This window comes from Coenobita brevimanus, chromosome 86, assembly GCF_032717465.1.
Source record: "Coenobita brevimanus isolate Jiangsu-jjx chromosome 86, ASM3271746v2, whole genome shotgun sequence".
NCBI lineage: Eukaryota > Metazoa > Arthropoda > Malacostraca > Decapoda > Coenobitidae > Coenobita > Coenobita brevimanus.
Window position 1 is genome coordinate 11,243,213 of NC_137039.1, and position 22,706 is coordinate 11,265,918.

Below are 22,706 nucleotides of genomic sequence, written 5' to 3' on the forward strand. Positions count from 1 at the left end.
TCCGAATCCGCCGCTTTTCTTTAGATGATGACTAACCAAACCTTCCATACGATGACGATCGTTACTTTATTCCTGCAAAGTCCTTTTTTTTTTTTTTTTTTTTTTTTTTTTTGAAGTCCGGATGTGCTTTTCAGACTGGAGAGGTTAGATGTAAGTTTCGTTTTCCTGTTCACTACTAACGAGTTTTCCAATTGAAAAAAGAAAAAAGAAAAAAAGAAAGTTGTAGAGAGAATAAACTAAAAAAGGATGTAACCATGGTGAAGAAAGTAAAGCAGAATATAAAACGTAACACAGGAACCCATAAGAAAACTATAATCGTTGGGAAACAGCCAAAACAAAGTTGAAAAAACGTCATCATACTGAAAGACATACAAAAATTTAAATATGCCTCTCTCCCCCCCAAAAAAGAAGTGAACATCAATTTAAATGAAACGTGAAGCACAGAAAGCTTTGAAAGATGATGAAAGGTTATGATCTGTGGAGACGATGTGGCGGTGTGCTGCTGTGCTATGAGGGAAGTGCTATGTGATGCCACAGTGTGCCATCCGTGACGTCGGCAATAGCATTGCCATAAGTGACGTCAAGAGTGCCATCTGAAGTGTCGTCAGCTGCCATGAGGAGTGCCATCAGAAATCAAGAACAGTGCCATCCTTAGCCATTAAAAGGGACATCAAAAATCATAGTGCCATCACAGGTCATTTACAGTGCCTTCAGTGCCGCGAGTAGTGCCACCAGTGCCATGAATAGTGCCATCCGGAGTTTTCATCGTTCCATCAGGAGTTCTATCGGAACTCATCAACAGCTCCATTAGAATTTATCAACAACACCAGCAGAGCCTCACTGATGCCGTCAGTAGTAACGTCAAGAGTGCCATTCCAAGTAATTGGTAGTGCAACTGGGAATCAACAGTGCCATATATGAATCACTGACAGTGCCATCAGGGGTCATCGAAAGGGCTATTAGGAGTAATCAATAGTGTCATTAGGAATCATTAAGTGCTATGTGGATTAGGGACATCACCATTGCCACTAGGAGCCATAAACAGTGTCATTAGGAGTCATCGACAGTGTCATTAGGAGTCATCAACAATATCATTAAGTCATCAACAGTGCCACTAAGAATCATTAAGTGCCATTAGGAATCACCAACAGTGCCATTAGGAGTCAGCAACGGTGCCACTAAGTCATCAACAGTGCCACTAAGACTCATTAAGTGCCATTAGGAGTCATGAACAGTGTCATCAGGAGTGCCACTATAATTCAGTGTGCCTCCCCTGGGGTGAGCTTCACTGCCTTCTCACTGGCCTCCCACAGCTTCCTGGTCAAGTCCTTATCCCGCCCCAGCGATGATGTGGGCGCCTCCTGAACAGAATAAAACACAGCATAGATCAGTAATAGTCTCTCTCTCTCTCTCTCTCTCTCTCTCTCTCTCTCTCTCTCTCTCCACAGCACAACACTGGCAAATTGCGGCTGATAAAAGTTGAAATCTCGAAAAGAAAAAACTCGATAAATTTATTCAGTAAACACACAAGTAGAACATAAAGAGGCAACACCTTTTTGGCAGCATTGTTTAGAGAGAGAGAAAAAAAATGGTAATGTTGACCACTTGTTGCATATTTTCATTTAATTTTTACCAGCGAGAGACTATTTTATACGGTATTGGAGGCGTCTCAGATGGAAGGATAAGTATAGGGTGGTTCATAGCTAGCGCTCCTCTAGACTCTCCTGGCGATATCCTATGTGTTGCGGGGACAGCTTGGTTTGTTTTGGGTGTGGCAGTGGCGATGGGAAGAGCATGAATAATGCAGGATAGACACTGATAACGCTGACCAAGCCGTTCCCGCAACTCACTAAAAACAGTCCGGCGGAGGTGAAAAGGACCGTGATATATACGCCACTCTATGTAATCCTTCTGCCCTTCCTAGCCACAGACCCTCTCTCGACTTGAAGAAAATCACCTGGAAGGGCTATGAATAAAATATAAAAATTCGACATTAGGCTGAACAAGAAACTTGCGGTATTTACTGACCTTACAGTCTGCGAAGTATTTGCCTGACACCCCTTCCACCTCCACCGCCACAGCCAAGTGTATAGTGGTCTGCGCCCCAAGTGCTGGATCCTGAGGGAAGGTGGTGGAGGGTTATTGTTAGCAATTATCTATTTGATTTAAACATCTTGTATACATCATGTGCATACATACATATTTCCATTTTGGGTGATATTAACATATATAATGTTGTATGGTTATTGCATTCTGCCAGGACTGACGACGCTGGTCTAGACTGCGAACTGTTTGCAGAATCGTTTAATCTCACCCAGCTGGCAAAGCAACCAACCAGAATACCTGATAATCCTGACCATAATGCCCATCTCTTGGATTTATTCCTAACAAATAACCCAGATCAATACATGATAGATACATGATAGAGGTCCTGTCACCACTTGGATCCTCTGACCACAATCTCACCAAAGTCTCATTAGTTAACCCCCCCACACCTCCCCGTTCTGAACCTGTCAGGGTGACCCGATGGCACTTTGATAGGGCAAACTGGGATGGACTTAGAAATTATCTTGCTGACATTCCATGGCAGTCTTTCTTCTCTAGTGATCCCAGTTCTACCCAGTCCCACATTTGCAACTTAATACAAGCTGGTATGGATTTATTCATACCAAGTCAACAGTTCACTAAAAGATCGAACTCTCCAAAAGGGTTTGATGGCAACTGTGCCAGAGCAACAGCCCAAAAGTCATTAGCGTATAATTCGTACTTAAAATAAAAAACATCATGCAAAAGCTGTAATAAATCTCGCTAAATCAAACTTTCTTCAATAGGAAGCGTCAAAACTACTTAACAACCCTAATGACAATGGAATATTTTGGTCAGCTTTTAATTCTTTCAATAATAACTTTAACAAGTCATCATCCTTTTCCCCACTAAAATCTTCAGATGGCCTCATTACAAATGACCCGAGTGGGAAAGCAGTTATCTTTGCCAGTACATTTGCCAGAAATTCCACCATAGAGGATACCAGCCAGAACGTCCCAGTACTAGAACTTGACTCTCCCGAAATTGTTCCACTTCAAATACAGACAAGATACGTAAAATCCATCTTAGACATTTTACCTACCAACAAAGCTCCAGGAGCAGATAGAATTCCGCCAGTTGTTTTGAAAAAGTGTTTCCCTGAACTTGCCTCTGTTCTAGCTAAGTTATTCAGACTATGCATACGTACTTCTTCATTCCCAAATTCATGGAAAGAAGCCAATATCCACCCAATTCCGAAGAAAGGAAGTTCCTCAGACCCTCTGATTACAGACCAATAGCTGTCACATCTTCTTTTGGTAAGGTACTTGAAACTTTAATTAATGAGCACATTGTTAAACATCTTGAATCCAACAACTTAATTAGTGATAGACAATATGGTTTCGCCACGAAAGGTCCACCAATGACATACTCAATCTCCTGACTCATGCCATCCATCAATCAATTGACCTACATGGAGAAACTCATGCAGTAGCTCTTGATATCTCTAAAGCTTTCGACAGAGTATGGCATCGTTCCCTGCTGTCCAAACTCCCTTGTTATGGACTAACGTCTTTTGTTCCTTTGATTTCTTCATATCTCAGTGACAGAAATAAAGAGTAAAAGTAGATGATGTATATTCCAGTTTCCACTCAATTAACGCCAGCGTGCCGCAGGGATCAATTCTGACGCCAACCCTATTCCTGGTTCATATTAATGATCTCTTATCTGTCACCCACAATCCCATCCACTCATATGCAGATGACTCAACACTTCATGGTTCATTCACACTCAGACACCCATTTACAAAATCTAATATCTCTAACTCTCAACTCAATACAGCCATCTCCATAAATCAAGACTCACCTACGATCAGTGAATGGAGATAAACCAACCTTGTCTCATTTAATGCTACTAAAACTAAATATATACAATTTACTAATAGACAGATATTGCCAGATTCGTATATTACCTTCAGTGCTACTAATATGCCAATCTCGAAAAGTATTGAAATTCTCGGCGTCTCACTTAACAATGCCTTCAGCTGGACCTCTCATGTTAGATCACTTTCTAAAACCACCTCAAAGGAACTTGGATTATTGTACAGAGTCTGTAACTTCTTCACTGACGAGCAGTTAGCTATAATTTATAAAAGTCATGTGCGCTATCAGCCTGAATATTGCTCACCCATGTGGAATGGATGTGGAGTGGTTGCATTAAAACAACTAGACAAAATTACGAAAAAAGCTGTTAGAATTATTAACAACCCTGCCATTACAATAAACTACCTCCCCTACAAGTAAGAAGGAATGTTGCCTCCCTTGCATTATTTTACAGATATTTTTATGGCAAATGCTCAGACGAAGTTGCGTCCATGGTGCCACATCTCCATGCCTTCCCCCGTGCTACACGGGCATCTGGTAGCGCTCATGACTGGAATGTCACTCAGCCATATTGCAGAACTTCTGCCTATCAAAATCCTTTCATTCCCCGTACTGCATCTCTCTGGAACTCGCTTCCCCAGAATTGTTTCCCTCCAAACTTCAACCTACAGCCGTTCAAGTCTAACTGTTACAGATATTTTATGAACAGAGGACACCAGTAATCTGGTGTATGGTTTATTTTTCTTATTCATTTGTTTTTCTTTCCTCTGTTCTGTTATTATAAAATAAAAAACTTTACCGTTCTTCTTACCTAAGGAGTGGATATATATATATATATATATATATATATATATATATATAGAGAGAGAGAGAGAGAGAGAGAGAGAGAGAGAGAGAGAGAGAGAGTGTAATAGGAAAAGTATAAGGTAGGATACTTATTGACAGAGTTAGGAAATAACAAAGGAATTAGTTGGAAAAGAACAGGGAGGTTTTAGGAAGGGAAGAGGTTGTGTAGATCAGATATTCTTTCTTAGATCTTTAGTGGAAAAGTTTCTAGAGAAAGGAAAGAAGTTGTATGCGGCCTTCATGGATTTGGAGAAGGCACATGACAGGGTGGATAGACAAGGACTGTGGAAAGTATTAAGAATATATGGAGCAGATGGGAAGCTGTTGAATGCTGTGACGAGTATGTATGAGGATGCTATGGCTGCAGTGCGTGTGGATAGTGAACCGAGTGAATTTTTCTACTTGAAAGTTGGACTGAAACAGGGATGTGTAATGTCTCCATTTTTGTTCAGTCTGTATAAGGATGGGGTTATAAAAAAGATACAAGGTAGGACAGTGGATGTTGGATGGGCCCTAATGAGAGAGGGCAGTGTTTGGTAACTCCTTGTACTGTTGTTTGCTGACGATACTGTGTTGTTAAGTGAAGACGAAAGGGAGCTGCAAGGCTTGTTGGATGAGTCTGGGAAAGTGTGTAAGAAACGGAATCTGAAGGTAAATATAGGGAAGATTAAAGTCATGGCCTTCGAGAGAAATGAAGTCAGCGAATGGAGAGTGAGGTTGGATGAGGAGGAAAAGTGTGCATTTAAGTACCTGAATGTTTTTTGGCGTATCCGGTAGAGCCAGGACTCCGAGGGCTTGAATGATGAGTGAATGGAAGTGCGGCTTATTTGGATTGGTCAAGTTTGTGCTGTCTGGACATTGCAACTCCTCACCCTGCCCTTGGGTGGGAAAGGAGGTCCGGATGATGATGATGATGATTAAGTACTTGGGTAGTGTGATGAGTAAGGATGGAAGTTCGGAGGGTGAAGTGCTTGAAAGGGTACAACAAGGAAGAAAGGTTGCTGGTTCCTTGAAAGCAGTGTTAAGAAACAGGGAAGTGAGCATGGAAGTGAAAAAGTTACTACATGACAGCATTGTGATACCAACTCTAACGTTTGGAAGTGAAGCTTGGAAGTTGTTGGAGGGACAGAAGTCAAGAGTGAGAACAGTGGAAATGAGTTATTTGAGAGGTGCATGTGGAGTCGCACGGAGAGACAGACAAACAAATGATGATGTGAAGGAGCGTTGTGGTGTGGATGTGGATGTGATAGGAAGCGTTATGAGAAACACACTGAGGTGGTTTGACCATGTGGAGAGGACGGAGAGCGAGAAACTGACGAGGAGAGTGTATTTGAGTGAGATGGAGTGGGGGAGAGGGAGGGGGAGGCCAAGGATGAGATGAAGGGATGGAGAGGTATATGAGGGAACGGGGTGTGAGCTGGGACCAGGGCAGTGAAATGGCGGGGGACAGGGCGACATGCAGCCGATTTGTTTGTGGTCACCCCTTACGGGATTAAGGCGTCTGGCAATAGATAGACAGATAGATACATAAAAAATATATAAATCTTTTTGTATACACGCACCCGTGCATAAACAAATATAAACATAGACACACGAGCAAACTTGATTAGGTACATACAATGAAGGTACATGAGCAGAGCCATGATGATTTACACATTTCTGAGCATTTTCATATTTCACACACACACACACACACACACACACACACACACACACACACACACACACATACCTCGCTTAACACAGCTCCCGCTAACTATGCCTCCTGCCGAGCTAATAAAAGAGGGAAGGTTCGTGACAAATAAGCATCCATTCGTCCTTGTCTTCTGATGTGGCAATAAATTTTTATAATTCCCGCCTGTACGCCTGTGTCGAATTTGGCTTATCGGTATATGATTTTTTAGACTCAAAGTGAAAAATTTTGAATATCATTTAAGAGTCGAGACTCAGTATTTCATTTTTCATATATATTGTTGTTGGTGCCATACGAAATTGTTTAGTGATATTTCTTTGCCTGAGGTAACTAAAGAAGGCTCTGTATAACCTCTCCAGTTGGATGAGTCTGTCCTCAGCTGAGGGAAATCGACTGGAGGCGCAAGAACAAATTTACAAGACGTCATGGTAGTGTGGGGGTTAATTAGCAGGTATGTTGTTTGGTAACTGCATATCCTGGTGCTGTAGAGGGGCGCCTTCACGTGGTGGCATCGATATGAACAGGGAACTTAACTGCCTGGTTATACAAACGTCCCTCAGCTACTTTCCTATCCCCCTAGAGGAGGCTCAGGGATGCAGGAGAGGGGTAACATCAGCCTGCAGTCCACTGGGTTCACATTCAGATGTGCCTGGGGTTGCTACTACTACTACTACTACTACTACTACTGCTACTACTACTACGCTACTACTTTTATTTAAAAACTACTACTGCTGCTGCAACCACTACCACCACCACCATCACCACTACTATTAGGTCTACTGCTATGACAACTACTACTACTACCACTGCTACTACTAGTACTACTACTACTACTACTACTGCTGCTATTACTACTACTATTGCAAATACTACTACGACTACTACTACTACCACTTCTGCTGCCACCACCACCACCACAACTACTACTATCACTACTACCACCACTACCACCATTACTACTGCTACTACTACTACTACTACTACTACTACTACTACATTTGTGTGTATGTCCTCCAAACATTACTATCAGTCTCATTATAACCTTAGGTAACCGTCTTTATTATAACCTTATATGGCTGTCTATCGACCTGTATAGCTCTCCATATATGTATCTATCTGCCTCCCTATCTACCACCCTAGCTGCTGCACGGCGCCAGGGCCAGAGTGTATATTGAGGGACGACTTTGACAAATCTCTCTCTCTCTCTCTCTCTCTCTCTCTCTCTCTCTCTCTTTCTTTCTCTCTCTCTCTCTCTCTCTCTCTCTCTCTCTCTCTCTCTCTCTCTCACCTTGCTGACTGTGGAGATACACAGTTTTAATAGCAAGTTAAAGAAGGAATTTGCCCGTCTCCTCATGATGTCGGTGTGAACGACCCCGGGGTGGAGGCTGTTGGCTGTCACTCCTGAAGAAAGACAAGTAGAATGATAGATAAATAGGCAGACAGACAGGCAGATTGACCGGACCGACAGAGACAGGTAGAGACACTTGACAAACAGACGGTCGGATTAATAAACTGAATGTCTGACTGGGGGACTGGTGGATGGATGGATGGATGGATGGATGGATGGATAATGCCTTCTACTTTGCTATCCTACTCTAAACTCGCGTAACTAAGAGTAGTACTTTGTGTTACTATGAAAGACGTACTGCCGAGTAATGATATGAGAATTAACATGGAAAGCATTTATAGTAGTGCTAATAGTTGCAGCCCCAGGTTCATCTGATATTAAGAACCCAGAGACCTACAGACTTACATTACCTGCGATCCACCATCCTGCTGGGGATAGGGACGTAGATGAGGTACGTTTATATAACCAGGCAGTCGAGCCACCTGATTATATCGGTGCCACCACGTGAAAGCGTCTTTCTCTAGCGCTGGATATATACTGAGAAGATATAATTGCGCGGGTCTAATGTGTAAAATGATCAGGACGATATGGAAATTAATTTATTTTCTCAGAACAAGTTTAGAGTGGGAAGAGGTAGAAATTAGAATTGTTATACTTCTGCTGAAATGTACTGCTTGTATCTGTGTTCTGAGCTTGACGTTATTAGTATCCTTTTTGTTAATTGTTACTGACCTTCGCCCGGCAACCCCCTCGCGGACACTAGCATGAGATGGTGAGAAGGCTAATGATGACAACATTATCATTCCCACTCAGCTGAATAAACACTGCCGAACATTAGGTGAAGCAGAATTCTAGAGTTTTCCCAATTATAGGAAGATAGGTAGCTGCAACTGACCTGTGCCCTGCAACCTGCGCGCCAACTCTAATGTGAAGAGCACATTGCACAGCTTACTCTTGACATAAGCCGTCATTTGGCTGTAGGACTCACTCTGAAGGTTAAGGTCGTCAGTATCCAGGGATGTGGGCATCTTGTGGCCCAGGGAAGACACGTTGATGATGCGGCTGGGGGAACTCTGCTTCAGGCGATCTACAGGATTAAATTAGGTTAGACTACGTGAGTTTAGGCTAGGTTAGATTAGGTTAGGTTAGGCTAGATTACGTTGTTTTAGGTTAATGTGTCTTATTATAACTGCGCTGTGAATTGTTAAGTGAGATAAGTCGAGGTGAGGTGGGTGAGGTTTAGTCGGATTAGGTCAGGGGAGCAGGAGGAACACTTACATATTACCACTGACCTAAGAGGAGATTGGTAAGGAGGAAGTGACCAAAGTGGTTGGTGGCCATGGTCACCTCGAGGCCGTCACCTGTCACCTGGCGTTCCTCAGGGGCGTAGATGCCAGCGTTGTTCACCTGCAGATCGCACCATGGCACACAGGGGCATGTTAGTACTTCAGGTATAGGCTGTACCCTTTATACTCCAACTTGTCCTAAAACTGCCATCTCTCCACCACCTTGAATGCCGAGTTTTAATAACAGACTGACCTTACAATATATGATGCAGTCATGGCTAGTCAAAAAGAAGTGATGTGGGAAGGATGTAGAGCTGCAGTATTGTCTTATCCTGCCACTAAGCTGTATGAAATAAGCTGCAAAAGGTCGAAAATCTGGTCAAAGTTAAAACAAAAGCACAGTAATTAACTGGTTTCCATAACGCCCAGCAGCCTGTGTGTGCATGGCACACCAATAGTTGAATGATACCTCCCTCCACCCCGTGCTACCACTAAGTTGGTGTTTGCCCACCGCATTTCTTGAGACTGGGGAATGTAATGCAGTACGATGTATTGGCAACAGCAAGGACAGCTATATGGAATGTTGTAGGCGTATGGAAGAATACTGAAAAGAGTTACAACACACAAAATCCAAACAACACTTCATTTCTATTCACTGGGATTCGAACCTCTCCCATCAGAATAAACAGTGCAGTACTTTGAATGTTATGTAACACTTGTATCTTGCGAGCTACGGGAGTGTGTGCGCCACAAATGACAAGTAGAGTATCTTATGTCTGCAGATCATAATCCTGTTAACTTGAAGATTTTGTAATATCTTTTCGCTAGTAATATACTTTTTATAATACACCTTCTTCTATTTTTTTTTTTTTTTTTGCATTACTTTCATTGTTTTGAAATCAACATCTATTCTATCAGTAACGCACTAAAGGATATGAAGATGAATTAGACAAGATAAATCGCTAAGGGAGGGGTGCAACGAAGTGCCTTATGCCAAAGAGAGCGCAAATTCAAGATGGGACTCACCAGGACGTGGATATGTTTCTCAGTGTCTAGAATCTCTTGTGCGAACCTCCTGACGGAGGCGAGGTCGGAGGTGTCCAAATGTTTCACCACCACCTCACCTCCATCACTGGCCCCCTTACGTAACTCATCTGGAGGGAGGCAGAAGGAGGGGGGATATACAGAAAGGGTTGTCTTGTTTGTGCATCTGAGAGAGAGGTGGCTAACGAGCATTTGGAAAGGTTGGTGTGTGTGTGTGTGTGTGTGTGTGTGTGTGTGTGTGTGTAATAAGACACACACACACACACACACACACACATAAATATATATATATATATATATATATATATATATATATATATATATATATATATATATATAATTATATAATTATATAAATATATATATATATATATATATATATATATATATATATATATATATATATATATATATATATATTTTAGGATGGGTCGAATTCCTATGAACTTATTTAGTAGTTTGAAACATGGTGGAAATGCTGCTCCATCACGGTCACTACGCCACTGCACAAACGGTGTTTTGTATCACGTACGCTCACTCCAGCAACTTTCACTCCAATATCAAGAAAACGATGACAAAAATTAAGAATTTGAATAATACGTGTTACAGGATTTCTTGCACGATTTAACAATGAACGAACCATAAAATCGTCTGCTTGCCTGTATTCAATCTATATTAACAGTAGTCTGCCAATATATACAAAAAACTACAAATTGGAGATGTACATGAAACACCAAACAATCACAAACAACAATGCATTTCTGATCTACTTCATTAGGAAACGTAATCACTAACCAGGCACGTATGTTCCGATCAGAAGTCTTTTTTAATCTCACGCTTCGGGAAATCTCTGCGGGACCGCTTACATTGCGGAAACATGCCATGCCGCACCTAGTGCCCGTGGACTTTTTGCGTGGCCGATGTGATATCTATGATGCAACTCTCCACACCTTGAGAGTGACAAGGGTAGAGTTGGTCCAAGATTATGGGTTGGTTGTTGTCCATTGTGACGTTCTTCAAAAGTGGAGGGATTGTGACAGACGATTTGTCTAGCTGCACCAGCTTGGTGTTGTTCTTGGCGTTGAAATCTATCTTCATAGCAGATTTGTCAAACACTCTGACACCGGGGCTGTTGTTTTCCCGCGCTAGCTGAATGTGTGCAACAGCCATGCAACGTACTGTACGTGTGGATCTTCATCAGCAACAGCCGACAGCAGGATATTTTCAGGGTGACAGAAGTAACTGTTATTGCTGAGTTTTGGGCGAACAATGCCGTGATCTTCTAGTGGCAATTCTCGCAATAGTTCCACCATATAGAAGAAATTCTTGGCACCATCCTGACACGAACTGTTCGCTCTCACTTTGAACCAAGCTGACGCGTAAAAGTTGAGAATGAATGAAGCAAGTCGTTTCAATACTGGAAATGGCTCTTCCGACGACATGTAGAGTCGCAGTGTACGGTTGGCTTTAGTTAGCCATTTGGCATGGTTCTGTGGCCCTTGCTGCGCAGATGGTTTCAAAACTACGCCTTCGGCTCCTCCGACTTGCGCTGCCAGACATGCACGGTGCAAGTATCACAGATCTTTGCTGAGATCCTTCTCGACTTCGTCTGGTAGAGTGCATGTTTTTCCACACACACGTTCATAGTCTACAATTGTCAGATCCTTTTGATGGAAATCAAGGGATCTACCCACTTCCCCTCTGGAGCCAGTTGGACCCGTCGTTGCACCGTCAATGGCATTAAAATACCGTCTGAAAACTACTTTGATGAGATGTAACAAACAGACAAGCTACTGTAATGGTCTTTCCAGCTGGGTTTCCACACGAATCACCCCATTCTTCTTGCCAGTGGAGGAGCAATGATTCTGCTGAAGTGGTCTCATGGACAACCAACATGATCTCCTTTGCTGTTATCCCCTGCTTTTCCACTTTCAGGGAGTCATGATGTAGATAAGCAGCATCAGGGAAGCCAGTTACTGAGTAGTGGTCTTCCTTGATGATGACTCTCTCACCATGAAGGGTTTTACTCAGAATCTTGTCAGTTTTACCATCAAAACCCAGACAAACTACCTTTGTCATGGTACTTTGATGATGTTGAAGGGCAATATTCCTCCCGTATCATTTTTAACGCCAAAGTCTGCTAGGATCAAGTTTGTTTTCCTCAGCAAGAATACCCATGTCCTTCAGTGCAGCATTCACTGTGGAGCATATATCTCTGTTGCATATTTGGCATCGGTCTGATACACGACATACTTCAGGATATGCCGATCATTTCAGACCCTGCTTGCCTCTCTCTACATCTTCAGTACCATCATCATCATACTGATCATCTGATACATCACAACTAGTACATCATCAATAGCATCCCTACATGCCGCTCCTGCATCTTCTTTATTATGCATGGCATCCTGAACTGACTTTTCATGAAGCTTTCTTTTCATTTGTCTGTTTGCGGCGAGTTCATTTTTTGATGTCTTTTCTTGTCTACTTTGCCGATGTACATTTTCCTACAATTGTCTTGGTCCACCCAAAAGGGTCACTCTTCAGGAGGTATCCTGAAAGCCCTGGCACAATGACACTCAGACCTCTCTCGAGCATCACCGTTTTTGTAGCATTTACAGCGCAGATGTCAAATGGTACATCAAAGCTGGCCAACTTCTCCAAGTAGGTGCCTGAAGTCCTCTTCTTTGCATAGTATATTCTTACCTCCTGAGCTTTTATCAAGCATTTCACATGGATGACAATGCTCTTGTAGTCAATTATAGGAATCGAATCGATGCCTTCTCATGTATTTCTGCTACTTGGTCAGCGTGGGCTTATGTGCTTGACAATGGATCTGTCATTTTGTGTTCCAAGTATTCTTTAATGACATATTTGCATGCAGGTAGCTGATGCACTGGAAGACTACTAGGTAAACTAAATACGGAATCTTTGACCCTTCCCTCGTGCTGCAGGTATTCATCATTCCAACACAGGGTATAAATGGATGCAAAAAGTTAATACTAACAACTGACAAGCACAGTAGTTTGTGTAACCGGTAACAAAGCCAACAAAATCAGTATCGCCGCTGTCAAATCTGCGAAAGTTCGTATTATCACTTAATTATTACTGTGCTCATTCGGGTGAGGGGACTAGGGACCCCCTCCTCTGTTTGTTTTAGTTCCTAAAAAGAGACAGGCCAGAGAAAGGGATGGGGGACTGAGTTATCCCCTTACCCTGAAGACTGGGTCTGTGAATATGCGTGGATGTAGTATAATTGAGGCTAAAATTGAGGAGATTGGGAGAATGTTTGTGAGAAGCAAGTTGGATGTGTTGGCTTTGAGTGAAACTAAGATGAAAGGGAAGGGTGAGTCTATGTTTGGAAGTGTGAATGGAAGATTGTCAGGCGTTGATAGAGGAAGGGCAAGAGAAGGTGTGGCCTTGTTAGTGAGTCCGGAAGTACAGCAGTGTGTGATTGAATGGAAGGAGGAGTCATCGAGACTGATGTGGGTGAAAGCGAAATTTGAAAGTGAGTTGTGGGTGTCTGTGATTGCATATGGGCCTGGCAGTGAAATGGATGAAGAAGAGAGGGAGTCTTTCTGGAATGACGTTGATGAGTGTCTGCAGAGTTTTGGAGCGAATTTGAATGTGGTAATGATGGGAGATCTGAATGCTAGGGTGAGAAATGTAGCAGTTGAAGGTGTAGTTGGTATGCATGGTGTGCCTGGAAGAAATGAAAATGGGGAACTATTGATAGGGATGTGCGTTGAGCGAGAGATGGTGATTAGAAACACCTTGTTTGAGAAGAAAGATATTTATAAGTATACATGGGTGAGACAGGAGGGTGGAAGGGTTGTTGATAGAGCATTGATGGATGGGAATGTAATAGGAATATTGTTGGATGTGAGAGTTCTGAGAGGGGAGGGTGGAGGTATGTCTGACCACTACCTGGTGGAGGGAAAGTTAAGAGTAGGTAAGAGATGCGTGAGAGCTAGGAGAGTTAGGTGTGGCAAGGAGGTTTTGAAAGTGAGTTGGATAATAGAAAGAAAATGAGAGAGTAGAATGCAGTGAAAGATTAGGAAAATGGCAGTGTGGAGGAGGAATGGCAGTTGTTTAAGAGTGCTGTGGTGGGGTATGCAGAAGAGATGTGTAGTGTGAAAAGTGTGGGTGGTGGTGTAAGAAAAGGAAGTGAATGGTGGTGCGAGGAAGTACGTATGGCTGTGGCTGAGAAGAGACATGCATATGAAGAGTGGCTGCAGAGGAAGGATGAGGTGTCATATGAGAGGTATAAGGAAAAGCGAAATAGGGCGAGAAGGGCTGAGCATGATGCTAAAGTGGCAGCAGATGAAGAGGTGGGGTAGGCGTTTGACTGAGAATTTTCAACAGAATAAGAAAATGTTTTGGAAGGAGGTGAAAATGTTGTGAAAGGAAGAGTCTGGGAAGGAAGAGCGAGTAAAAGCAGAGGATGGAAGGATGTTAACTGAGATGGATGCAGCAAGGAAGAGATGGGCAGAGTATTTTGAAAGATTGTTACATGTAAAGGAGGAAAGGGAGGCTAAGATTGTGACGGATGGAAGGTTGCAAGGAATAAATGTGTTGGGAGAGTTGAATGATTCTTTGATCACGAAGGAGGAAGTGCAGGAGGCAGTATAGGAGATGAAAGAAGAGAAAGCTGCAGGTATGGATGGGTGTGCTGTGGAATTCCTGAAGGGTGGTGGAGTGACTATTATTGACTGGTTAGTAAGATTGTTGAATGTGTGCTTTGTGAAAGGTATGGTGCCAACTGACTGGACAAGTGCTTGTGTGGTCCCGTTGTATAAAGGTAAGGGTGATAAGTATGAATGTACTAGCTTTAGGGGTATAAGTCTGTTGAATGTAGTAGGGAAGGTGTATGGTAGAGTGTTAATTATGAGAGTTAGAGAGGGCACAGAGGGAGTGATTGGTGATGAGCAGTATGGCTTTAGGAGAGGGAGGATATGCATGGATCAGATGTTTGCTGTGAGACAAGTGTGTGAAAAGTATTTAGCGAAAGGCAATGATGTGTTTTGGGCATTCATGGATTTAGAGAAAGTGTATGATAGCACTGATAGAGAGGCTTTGTGGAGTGTTTTAAGATTGTATGGACTTGATGGTAGGTTACTAAAAGGGGTGAAAAGTTTTTATGTAAATAGTAGAGCGTATGTAAGACTGGGAAATGCCGTGAGTGATTGGTTTCCTGTGAGAGTGGGGCTGCAACAGGGATGTGTGATGTCGCCTTGGTTGTTTAATATTTACATGGATGGTGTTGTAAGGGAGGTGAATGCAAGAATGTTATGTGGAGGTCTGAGTCTGGTGAATGTTGATGGTAGAGAGTGGAATCTGAAGCAGCTGCTGTTTGCAGATGATACTGCACTGGTGACTGATTCAGAGGAGAGATTGAGACAGTTGGTAGAGGAGTTTGGAAGGGTGTGTGAAAGGAGGAAATTGAAAGTAAATGAGAATAAGAGTAAAGTGATGAAGTGTACGAGGTCGGTAGATGGTAGGAGGATGAATATAGTTTTGAATGGTGAGTTGCTTGAGGAGGCAGAGTGTTTTAAGTATTTAGGGTCACATGTTGCTGTGGATGGAAGAATAGATGCAGAAGTGAAGTTTAGAATGAATGAAGTAGGAAAGGTGCTGGGAGGAATGATAAAAGTGTTTAGATGTCTTTCACTTAGAATGGATGTAAAGGGATTGCTATATGAGAGTGTTGTGGTACCGACTGCGTTATAAGGGGCTGAAACATGGAATATGGGTGTAGCACAGAGGAAAAGTTTGAATGTAATGGAGATGAGGTGTCTGACGAGTATGTGTGGAGTGGCACGTATGAATCGAGTGAAAAATGATGAAATGCGAAGGAGAACTGGAGTTGTTCTGGAGATGGCTGATCGAGTTGAGCAGAGGGTGTTGCGATGGTTTGGGCGTATGGAGAGAATGGATAATGAGCGATTGGTGAAAAAGATAACTAGATCTGATGTGAGAGGTGTAAGGCTGAGAGGAAGACCACGAATAGGATAGACGGACAGTGTGAAGAGAGCACTGGATGCGAGAGGGATGTCTGTTGAGCAAGGAAAAGTGGATGTGCGTGACAGAAATAAATGGAAAGAAATTGTGAATGAATAAGTGATGACGTAGCCCTGATGGGATATTTTCCCGCATTTGGTCTGATCAGCTGATCAGGTCAGGTGCGGGTAAGGGGATGGGTCTATTATGATGTGGCAGGGGTAAACCAGCTCTGCTGTCGGGCCCTGCTGCGGATGTCACTGATTGCACTGCGCAATTGACCCTCGTGCGGTGTGGTGCAGTGAGGATCTGTCCCTTCTTCCCTTTGGGGCTAAGATGCGAATGAATGTGTTTGAGTGGATGAGTAAATTGGGAGTGTGTCGTCCTGTCTTGGCTACCTCCCTTTCCTTGGGGGAAGCAGCCTAGGTATATAGATAGATAGATAGTGCTCATTGGGTGCAAGCCTATAATAAAGGTGGTGGAGAAGCGTTGGCCAATTTCCAATACTACAGTTATATTATGTGAATATGGTGTTTCGGGCATCAAAATATCCATGTTTCGTTGAATTTAAATTTTTCGACCCACCCTAATATATATATATAAACTGGTAGCTGATTCGGAGGAGAGACTGAGACAGTTGGTAGAGGAGTTTGGAAGGATGTGTGAAAGGAGGAAATTGATAGTAAATGAGAATAAGAGTAAAGTGATGAAGTGTACGAGGTTGGTAGATGGTAGGGGGATGAATATAGTTTTGAACAGTGAGTTGCTTAAGGAGGTAGAATGTTTTAAATATTTTGGGTCACATGTTGCTGTGGATGGAAGAATAGATGTGAAAGTGAAGAATAGAATGAATGAAGTAGGAAAGGTGCTGGGAGGAGTGAAAAAAGTGTTTAGATGTCGTTCGCTTAGAATGAATGTAAAGAGAAGGCTGTATGAGGGTGTAGTGGTACCGACTGCGTTACTCGTATATGGGGCTGAAACGTGGAATCTGGGTGTAGCAGAGAGGAAAAGTTTGAATGTAATGGAGATGAGGTGTCTGGGGAGTATGTGTGGAGTGATGCGTATGGATCATATGAGAAATGAGGAAGTGCAAAGAAGAACTGGAGTTATGCGGGAGATGGTTTATCAAGTTGAGCAGAGAGTGTTGCGATGGTTTCGGCATATGGAGAGAATGAATGAAGAGCGACTGGTGAAAAAGATAACTGGATCGAATGTGAGAGGTGTAAGGCTGAGAGGAAGACCACGAATAGGATGGATGGACAGTGTGAAGAGAGCATTAGATGCGAGAGGGATGTCTGTTGAGCAAGGAAGAGAGGTTGTGTGTGATCGGAATGAATAAACGGTGACGCGGCCCTGAGGGGATATTCTCCTGCATTTGGTCTGGTCAGCTGATCAGGTCACGGGCGGGTAAGGACCTGCGTCCATTATGATGTGGTAGGGATAAACCAGCTCTGCTCTCGGGCCCTGCTGCAGATGACACTGACTGCATTGCACAATTAACCCTCGTGTGGTGTGGTGTGGTGAGGATCTGTCCCTTCTCCCCTTAGGGCTAAGATACGTGTTAATGTGTGTGTGTGAATGAGTAAATTGGGAGTGTGTCGTCCTGTCTCAGCTATACAAGGACTGCGGAAAGTATTAAGAATATATGGAGTGGATGGGAAGTTATTCAATGCCGTGAAGAGTACGTATGTGGGTGCTAAGGCTGCAGTGCGTGTGGATAGTGAACTGAGTGAATTTTTCTATTTGAAGGTTGGACTGAAACAGTAATGTGTCATGTCTACATGGCTGTTCAATCTGCATATGGATGGGATTATAAAAGAGATAAAGGCAGTGGATGTTGGAGCAGCTCTGGTGAGAGAGGGCAGTGTTTGGAAACTCACTGTACTGTTGTTTGCAGATGATACTGTGTTGTTAAGTGAAGACGGAGGGGAGCTGCAAGGCTTGGTGGATGAGTTTGGGGGAATGTGTAAGAAACGGAATCTAAATGAGAATGTAGGGAAGAGTAAAGTTATGGTCTTCGAGAGATATGAAGTCAGTGAATGTATATATACCGTATATATATATATATATATATATATATATGTACACAGAGGACCTTACGTAATCATTGTAACAAACAAACGAAAGCATTATCTTCAGTAAATGCTAAAGCTTCATTAACAAAAAGCAAGATACTGTTTCAAGTTATAGTGCATGAGTGACGATTCTCCACAAGTACCATATGTCTGATAATTCTGAATAAATGAAAATTAATGTGTACGAAGTATACATGATAGTTCACACACAATAGATCTGACATGATATGACCTGATGTGACTGACCTGCCACCCGCCTCGCCTTCTCCAGGTTTCTGCAGGCGAGAATGACCCGTGCCCCTCGCTTCACCAGGTCAGCGGCAGTGTGGAGTCCGATACCCGCTGATGCGCCCGTCACTATTACCGTCTTACCCCTCATACTGGCGCTGGACACACACCGCCCAGACAACGTCCTGTACCACAGCCGCAGACCAACCACCAGCCCCACCACGCCCACCAGCACTGATAACCACATCCTGAAGGTGAAGGGATGTGACTGCAGGTGAACCGACTAGGAATAACATAGACAAATGAAAGCAATAATCGGTATCCCCTCATGCGGATTTTATATATATATATATATATATATATATATATATATATATATATATATATATATATATATATATATATGTATGTATGTATGTATGTATGAGGTGGTTAATGAAAAAAACAAAGAGATTTTGTCAAGAAGATACAGTGGGTGAAACAGAAAAGTTTTAGAATCTAGTTATATGGTGCAGTGGGTCAGTGCTGTACTTCACCATCCACTGTATTATCCAGCATCTTGAGAAGTAACCCTCACTGTCACCACCATTTGGTGTTTGTGTCGCCTTAGACTGCATCCCTCATTTTTATACTCTTTTCTTGCGTGCCTCATAATGCTCTTACATAGAAAAAAAAATCCTGTCGTATTATGCATAGACAGATCCATTATTGACCACTTTTTTTTTTTTTTTTTTTGTCCGACTCTGGGCATAGGCTTCACAGCCTGCTATCAAGGCCCAGCAGTCCTCCGACATACCATGCACCTCTACATGTCACCACTTCGGCGCTAACACCCACCGTCCATATTGAATACATGCTAGGGCTCTCATACAGGACTGGTGTATTGGTATTAGCGGGGGTATATTTACGACATGTCGGCGGGGCTTCTGGTAGATCAGTAAAGCCTGATTTAATGTAATTCAAATCCTTAAACTGTTCCCTGCCCCAGCGGGGATTTGAACCTGGGTCCCTTGGGACTGTAGCCCACCTCTCTACCGATTGAGCCACCGCCTCCCTGCACCCGCACCATTAAAACTGACGGCAAGGACTACAGGTGAGGTGGCAGAATATTATCCATCAGTACAGCTGTGATCAATATCTCTCATACATCTAGGCTTCCGAACAAATAAAGCAGGACTATAACCTTTCCAGCCTGCCTGAATATTGTTGATTAGCTAAGCACCATCCCGCAACTGTACATACTGTACTTGCATAAAAACATAGCGAGTTTATTTATTATAAATTGACATGATCTCTACTAATAAGCGATACAATAAAAAATCTTCGTCATCCATACAAGTTACCGGTACTCATAGATTATTGTTGAATGTGCAGTGGTGGAGGAATTTAGCGCCAGATTACTTTCAATCATTCATTCATCATCCAGTCCTACCTTGCCCCATAAGGAGTGTAGGAGTGCCAAGATTTGGTTATATGATTACCATCCAGCACAGTAAATGGTTTCCTGGTATACAAGAAACCATTTAACTTATCACTCGGTGTAGAGTCACCCACAGGAAGAAGGAAGAAGAAAGAATGTTATGGCAGTTTTATTGAAGGAAGTTATTTGTGTATTATGGGGTAAATGGTAACGAGATGAACACACACACACACACACACACACACACACACACACACACACACACACACACACACACACACACACAAAACATCATGGTAACCAGTTGATCACACACAGACCCACACACACACACACACACACACACACACACACACACACACACTCAAAAACATCATGGTAACCAGTTGAACACAGACACACACACACACACACACACACACACACACACACACACACACACACTCAAAAACATCATGGTAACCAGTTGAACACACACACACACACACACACACACACACACACACACACACACACACACACACACACACACACACACACAAACATAATGCTAACCAGTTGAACACACACACACACACACACACACACACACACACACACACACACACACACACACACACACACACACACAGAAACATTGTGGTAACCAGTTGATAAAACACACACACACACACACACACACACACACAGGAACATTGTGGTAACCAGTTGATAAAACACACACACACACACACACACACACACACAGGAACATTATGGTAACCAATTGAACACACACACACACACACACACACACACACACACAGAAACATTATGATAACCAGTTGAACACACACACACACACACACACACACACACACACACACACACACACACACACACACACACAGAACAACATTACAAAGGCGAAAAATTAATGCAGTAGAGCGATTGTTCAATTGTTCCTTTCACTTGACGATATATCAGACGAACACATTATCTCTTCACTACGATAAACAGTAACCATCTGAGTGACAGGATTACCAGTGTAACTGGATGTGTGTAACTGAATGTGTGGATGTGTTTAACTGGATGTGTGTTTGGGTCGGGATGAAGGGTTAAGGTGGGAGTGCAGGCTTGTCATTGCTTTTCTTCCTCTTTCCTATACAGTTTTCCTTCTCTCTCTTTCTCAGTATTTTCATTCCTTGTGCTTCTGATTGCCTTTGTATGTTTCTCCGTCATGGTCATATTCTCTTATCTGATTTTATTTGTTTATTTCCTGCGAGATTACCACATTCATCGCATATCTCTTACCTTTTTTTTTTTTAATGAGTTTTTAAACCCTAGACCTTGGTTTCCGTCTCTCTCTCTCTCTCTCTCTCTCTCTGTAATTCACCGGGTCGTTCAGGATCACGTGATGGTTGTGTTCATCAGCATTTTACTTTCCCGGAAGAGAGCTGAGAGCACATACAGTCCGACCTAAGGGCAAAGCTTTGACATTCACACACGCACACACCCATCCTCTTGCTCAAGGGGTACAGTGACCGCCCTCTTCGTCAGTGGAACTTTTCGCATCCCGAGCAAGGCGCGAACTCCCTTTTTAGCAGACACTAAGAGAGAGCGTTACCACTGCGCCAGCGAGCGGTGTGTGTGTGTGTGTGTGTGTGTGTGTGTGTGTGTGTGTGTGTGTGTGTGTGTGTGTGTGTGTGTGTGTGTGCACCATATGAAGCACCTTTCATGACGCTATAAGAGCACAGTAAATAATTCATTAACCTTTGCACGATGATAGAGGTATTTGCTATTTTATTCTTGCTAAAGCCAGAACACATTTATTTATTGTTTACATCAGGACTTGGCTCTTCGTTTAAACTACAAAAATTTCATTGTTGGATCACCTACACTTCCGGTAAGAACGCCACAGTATATCCCTCCATACATAATATACAGATACATACCAGCACATACAAAAATACATACATACAGTACATGCATACATACAACTACATACATCCATAAATACGGTACATTCATACATACATTATACATACAGTACATGCACACATACAACATGCTTACTAAACATACATACGATAAGATCAAGTGGGTATCTCATTGTAGTTCACACAGAACTGACTCGTTGAAGGACGTGTTGGTGTGTTATCAGCTCAGGGTTGCTTTGGTGCAGTCGCCTCATATCACTGTGTGTGTGTGTGTGTGTGTGTTGCTTCCCCAGCTTATCCGAGTAACGATGACGTCTGCATTATATTGCCATCTTCAGCAGGGAAAAAAGGTCGGAATGATGATGATGATGATGATGACGATGATGATGATGATGATGTTCTTGTCACGGACAGATGATTCTGTTCATTTTAAAGATTGATCTTTCGAAATTAACAGGATTAATGAAGCGTGTTTCTGATACTTTTTTTTTTTTTTTTCGGCCGGCAGTGGGTGTGGTGCCGGTCATTGTGTGGTGAGTTAGTTGCATGAAATCTATAGCTAACATTTCAGTCCTTACTTAGTTACTACCGACGCAGCCATGATTTACACTGCTTACTTAGTTACGACCTACGCAGCCATGATTTACACTCTTTACTTAGTTACGATTTACGCAACCATGATTTACACTACAGAATTTATATGAACAAACAGAGGGAGAAATGGCGAAGATGAAACTGGGGAGTAGCATTTTTATTTTCTATTTTTATTAGGCACTGATATAATAAATTTGTGTGTGTCCGGGATATGCCAGGCTGTGCTACATTCCATCAGCCGTGAGGAAAGTGTGGTGATAATTGCAGCCTCACGCACCGCTCGTTGCTCGTATTGGCAGAGCAACAACAAAATCATCTGGGTCTTGTTTTTGCTCATAAGTACCTACA

General features: G+C 42.7%; 1 protein-coding gene across 1 annotated transcript; it reads right to left on the reverse strand.

Annotated features, from left to right (window-relative positions):
- Positions 1-1,259: 1,259 nt before the first annotated feature.
- LOC145410571 (retinol dehydrogenase 13-like) lies at positions 1,260-18,672 on the reverse strand. Its single transcript, XM_080280687.1, has 7 exons — positions 18,444-18,672; positions 10,105-10,232; positions 9,085-9,199; positions 8,688-8,879; positions 7,733-7,845; positions 2,029-2,118; positions 1,260-1,361 (listed from the first exon to the last, which is right to left on the reverse strand). The coding sequence occupies exons 1-7, from the start codon at positions 18,670-18,672 to the stop codon at positions 1,260-1,262; spliced, it is 969 nt and encodes a 322-aa protein (XP_080136813.1).
- Positions 18,673-22,706: the final 4,034 nt, after the last annotated feature.